The 6,000-nt window shown below is 49.5% G+C and overlaps 1 protein-coding gene across 1 annotated transcript; it reads left to right on the forward strand.

Moving 5' to 3' along the window:
• Positions 1-157: 157 nt before the first annotated feature.
• Positions 158-4,453, forward strand: MIS12 (MIS12 kinetochore complex component). Its single transcript, XM_075169134.1, has one exon. It carries the CDS (start codon positions 327-329, stop codon positions 957-959), a length of 633 nt encoding a protein of 210 aa, XP_075025235.1. The 5' UTR covers positions 158-326; the 3' UTR covers positions 960-4,453.
• Positions 4,454-6,000: the final 1,547 nt, after the last annotated feature.

The raw sequence follows: 6,000 nt of genomic DNA on the forward strand, positions 1-6,000 counted from the left end.
CCTCGCGGCCACTGATTGGCTGCCGGCGGGGCAGCCCGCCTGAGGGAGTTCGAACGAGGCGGGAAGCGGTGGAGGCAGCGGAGCGGCCGGTGGGCTGAGCGGCGGCGGCGGCGGCGCTCGGTCACCAGCCTCGGTCTGCAGCACTAGAGCGGGAGGAGCGGCCCCGCTGCCTCGGGTAACGGCGCGGGAGGCCGCGGCTGCGCTGGGCCTCCTGTGGGAGCCGGTTTCCCCTCAGCTCCGGGCTCGGCCTTCCGCCTACGGCAAGGCCCGTCTGCCCCAGGGCCTGCGTTTCTCTCTCCTTTCCTTACCGGCTTCCATCCGCCACCATGTCGGTCAATCCCATGGCCTACGAAGCGCAGTTCTTTGGCTTCACCCCGCAGACGTGCATGCTGCGCGTCTACATCGCGTTCCAGGACTACCTCTTCGAAATGATGCTGGTGGTGGAGAGCGTAATCCTGAAGAAGCTGGACGGGTTTCCCGCCTGTAAAATCAGCCCCTTCCAAATCCGGAAAAGCACGGAGAAATTTCTTCTCTTCATGAAGGAGCACTTTGATAAACTCTTCAGTAAAATGGAAGAAGTGCTTCTGCAGCTGGTGTTAAACATCCCCAAGAACGTGCTCCTTCCCGAGGACAAGGTCCACGAGCAGTACCCCTACAGCAAAGAACAGTTCCAGGCGCTTCAGGATGAGATCCATCAGCTGCAGAAGCAGTACAGGGCTGAGGCATCTGCTGGGCAGGCACTGCGAGCAGAACTGGAAGAACAGAAGGCTGTTCGGGCTGAGCTTGAGAAGATTTTGCAATGGTTTGATGGGCTTGAGAATATCTGTAGGGAGCATGGGACATGCAGCTTCAAAGAAAGCTTTGCATTCTTGACACAGAACGCTAAGAAACTGCAAGATGTGCTGAAAGATGTTGAAGAGAAAAGCAAAAAAATAAAGAAGCATGATCGGTTATTGTAATGGAAATTCTGAAAAGGCAACAAAAATCATTTAGACAGCTTGCTTAAAATGGTAGGGGCTTATCTTTCCAGAAGCATCTCCCCTCATCCCTTACTCCTCTAATCCTGCCAGGATCTAGACTAAAAGCTGTTGAATTGTGTCCGTTTGCACCTATTTAGCACCTCCCAGGGAAGGAGGGAGAGGAAAAAGCCTGTAAAATGCAACTCTGAAACTGGTGATTGGGAATAAATTTTGGGTTGGAGAACCTGGCTGTGCACGTACCTTCCTGACCTTATGAACGTTAACTCTGAACACAACATAGCATTAGTTTATTTTAAGGAGTATTAAAAAAAAAAAAAAGAATGCCTAAGTAAGACCTGTAAGAATGTCTAAGCGAATTTCCAGACTGATTCCAGTTCAGAGTCGATGTTTCTGTCAGTGAGGACATCGGGACTTGGCACCCGCTTCCCGAAGGAGCTGTATGGCTCAGGCAGTGTCTTGTTACGGCTCAGGCGCCGCTCGCTGTGTTTTAAAAGCCAACAACTAGGAAGTCCGTGGAGAAGAGCGAGACAGTGATGCTGTTGTCAAGGCTCTGACGAGAAATAGATCTGTTTGCGTCAATACTGAATTTCAGCTCAGCTCCTGAAATCTCGGGGTTACTTACCACTGCACATCTCTTTGCAAAGAGGTACCTTGTGTTTTCTGTAAGCAAGGACAGCGTGCTGCTCCGTAGATCGAAAATATAGAAGCCACTGGAGGAAACTAGCACCTCAATCACTTTGTCTACTTTAGCTTATGTTGCTTTATATATATATTTTGTTTGCTTGTTTTTATTTTTGTTGTCCGGTGTCCTTTTTCTACTAAATAGCAAAGTTCATTTTATTCATGTTTAATCAGATTTTCCCGTACAAATGTTGTGAAGACTGACTGATGTGCTTGAGTTCTTTGAAGTTACTTAATTCAGCTTATTCTGTCTGTCCTTGCTTCAAAATACATTACAGTCTGCGTGCATCTTTCTGTTGGCCTCAGCAGGTTTTAAATCTGTACAGACATAGTGTGAAATATCAATACTAATTTCTACTTTACTAGCGTAGGTGTTTGAAAGACATTAACCTTGTGAATAATTTAGAAATTACTGCAATAAAAAAAAATGTATTAAAAGCATAAAACACTTTGCAATTCTTTCTTCCCCGACTTCTGAAGACTTCCTACAGAATCAGTTTGGTAAAACCAGTATTTTTAAACATACATTGCCTCGATGCGCGGCTGGAGACCTGTGAGACTCGGTGGCCACTCTTGAAATCCTCACAGAGGAATTAATTCCTGACGTTGAGCTTTAGACTTCTGCAGTGAACGTTAGCCCATGTGGAGGCTGGAGTTCAGAGGAGGGAAAAATAGGGAATCGGATAAAAATTAAGTGGCTTGTTTAGGAAACAACTTAGTGACTTAAAAGTTACCTAATATTCTACAACTTGAAGTTTGAAAAGTAGAAATATGTCATGATTAGTACAATGTCTGCTGTAGATAATCTTGCTGAAAATCTTCATTTTATACTGTTACCATCAGTTTTGTTGCAGAAATCAAGCACCACTAGCCTGTAAATTGAATGCAGTTACGTAGATATTGCTTCATTTCATGCTAAACTGTAACGAGTAACATTTGAAAAGCCTGAGAAACAAAGTGATGACTTGAACCCAAAGAGCCCATGAACGGTTCCACAAGAGAAGAACTACAAGCAAGAATTTGACAAAGGGGGATGAAACAGTCGATTGCTGCCTGTTCTTCAGGGCACATTTCAGGGTAATTCCTGCCCAAATCTCGTAATGTCACGGTATATCAGTGAAGTCCTCAAAATTATTGGCATCTTGTATTAGAAATAAAGAGGAGGGAAAAGTGGTGTGAAAGACGGTACTGGTGTATCGGAAACCTTTTCCTTTCTGTTTGCAATCCTGAATGAAGGCATTGCTGCACAGGGCGGGGGAATGTCCTGAACATCTTCACGTATCTTCACGTATCTTCAGCACCTGCACGTTCGGGTCTGCATCGCTGTGGAATGCTTTGGTATTGAGGCACCGGTGGGTTAAAGGGTGACCTGGCTTCTCTTGTTGAATTAGATCTTTTAAGGTATTTATTTCTGAAAAAGGGGTTGGGTTGTTTTTTTTTTTTTGGTGTATGAATAAATCATTAATATAAACAGGTAAGCCAGCCATTTACACCTAATAGAGGTTCCCAACAGGAGATCTATTACACTGAGCTCTTTGTTTAGGCTTCTCTTCAGCCGAGATTAAATGCTGGTGGTCTGGTGACAAAACCGTTTAGCTGAAATAAATGACCTATGGAGAGGGCAGATCTGGGAAGAAAAAAAAGGAACTTTGCCATGACCCCTCTGGAGATACCGGCTTCTTAACTTCAACTGCTATTAAAATCCTGTCACCTAATTTCTCCTCTTCATTTTTGTTCATAAAATCAATTTAAAGAATGAAAGTCTTTAACTGCCGGTGGGGGCAGGACACAGAGTGAAGGCTGTTGCCAAATGTAATCCTTCCCAAAGAGTAACAGAAAGCCTCACCAGGAGATCCAGCATATTTCAGTAACGCACGTGGGAGCAGTATATTGAAGAACAATTGTTTTGTGAGAGGGAATAATGCTATTTGTTTAAATGCTTACCTATGAAATGCAAATAAGCATTGAAAGTCCTTTTTTTAATAACATTTTCAATAAAACAGTGAATGAACTGGATATCCACAGACATTTTAACGGAGAGCGGGTGGCACTCACGGGAGCTCACCTTACCTAATGCCAACGTTATGGGACGAAACTAAAAACACTGTCACAGGGCGAAATTACCAACAAGGCTCGAGTAGCACCAACGAAGCAAAATCGTTGAGCCCCATCGCCGAAACCAGGGCAGGAGCCGGCCCTGAGCTCCCTGAAACACTGCGGAGCCAGCACGGCAGGACCACGCCGCCGGCCCGGGGAGGCTGGCAGTAGAGGGCACCCGGCCACTGGCCCAAGGCTTCGCTCGCAGAGAAGTCTGGTTTGTTTTTCCCCCTCTCCACAACTTTCACGTGCACCAAGAATTGTCAAGTGTCTCCTCAGGTAAATCAGTTGTTTTACCCTTAATGAGCAGGAGACACTTTGGGCATTGCGTGCCATGAGAGACCACGCACGTGTTTGCAGAAAGCTGGAGCAGGACGTGCAGAGTTTATACACCCTAACGCTGTCTTTTCCTTTGAAGAGGAATTATTCTTGTTCTCACTCATTTATGCTCAAACCTGCGCTTTCTCCTCTCCCGACCAGGCAGCTTGCACAGCACCGAGGACTTCTCCAGCACATTTTTCACGATCACGGTTGTGGGCGAGCAGGGAGCGCTGCACTGGGCGTGATGGTTGTACTGGGATTCGCCTGGACGTTGCAATTGTGTTGTGATTTCGGTGTACTGCTGTATCCCGCTGCTAAAGCGAAATCCCCGGTAACGTCAAACAGGTAAATAGCTCAAGTAAGTAAATCTGATATTGAACGCTCAACCCTCCTGGTGCGGGACGTCCAACAGACCCGCGCAGGGAGCTCGGGGCTCTGGCAGGGCCGGACCCGCACCGGCCGCGCACCCTCCTGTGAGCACCCCTTCCTACCTGCTCCCCAAAATGACGTCCTGTCACGTGCGCTCCTGTCACTCGAGTCATCATAATGAAATATTTTGAAATCAATTATTTCCTGATGCTCTGGAGAACGGTGCGGGAGACCCCCCCCCCGGGACACCAGCCCGGGAGCTGCTGCCGCGCTTTGCCGCTTTGCAAAAGCTCGTTAGGCAGCTGCCTGCAAACGCCCCGCTCTGCTCCGGGCTGCCGCTGCCCGAATCCCTAATTGCCGGGGAAGTTCCCAGAGCCTCTGCAACCCCCCGCGATGAACCTCAGGGACCCCCGCAGCGTTACGGCATCCGACGAAAGCCACAGGGATTTCCTTCCAGCTTCACCTGCCGCGGCGGCAGCTCGTCCTTCAGCTGCGGGTTCCGACGGCACCGGCCGGGCATTCCCAGCCCCGAATCGTGCTCACGCGTTTGTGGGTCCCCTCGAGGTCCCGGCGCTGGTGAGCAGCTCGACATACCCTGGATCCACCCTCGCTGGCCTCCCGGCCGTCCTGGCCCGGCTCGCCGGCGGCTGATTCAGCGCATCGGCGCAGCGACGGCCACGGCACATGTCCCGTCGGTGACGGCGGTACGGGCACAAGGCAGGCAGGGACAGGATGGCACCAAGCTGCTGCAGGAAGGGGAGCTGGGACTGGCTCTTAAAGAAAGGGGAGAACTTCCAGGTGGTTGATTTTAATGCTCATTTTCTCTAAATGATTGCGCAGAGCTGGAAGATTCAAAGAGCCCCAGGCTGGGAGCGAGGTACTTTATAACACCCAATGTGAAAAATATAACCAGCAGTTGTACAACGTTACCAAGAGCCTTTTGCAGGGGAAAACCAGCCTTGCTGTAGTTCGCTTGGTCCCCTAAACACCCCAGCACAGAGCTGAGGTCTAAGGGGAACGAAGCCCCCCGTTTTCTTACCGGGATAACACGCATTCCTGGTCCAGAGACACGCGGGGCTCGTCAGGGCCGGGGACGTCCCAGCAGCCGCATACGCCATCGGGATGGGGAAAGGCTTCGAGCCCCGCTGCGGCTACCGGGACTATCAGGTCTTCAGCAAAACTCACTCCAGGGAATAAAAAGCACTCACCAGCTGGGGGGAGGATGTACAGCCGGATTTGTGGCTGGAAGAGGGGGTTGGGTGCATCGGGGAAGGAGCCAGCACCGTGTCCCAGGGGTGGTGGTGTCCCCAAAATGCCCTACAAACGCCTGGGGGTTCAGTTCCCAATGCAAGGGGAAAAAAGATTAATAAAATTAAGAATTTTTTTGGCAGCATTCATAGCCAATTTGAGCCCTCGGGGCAGGCGATGCAACCCTCCTCGACCTAGACGCTGAATGACGGTGTAATTAGCAGCCGTTAATAAACCCACACCTGGCAAAATGCCAGTCTGGGGCCGGGAGGGGGTTACCATATGCCTCCTCATTAAAAGCTTT

Source organism: Calonectris borealis, chromosome 19 (genome assembly GCF_964195595.1).
Source record: "Calonectris borealis chromosome 19, bCalBor7.hap1.2, whole genome shotgun sequence".
In the NCBI taxonomy this organism is placed as follows: domain Eukaryota; kingdom Metazoa; phylum Chordata; class Aves; order Procellariiformes; family Procellariidae; genus Calonectris; species Calonectris borealis.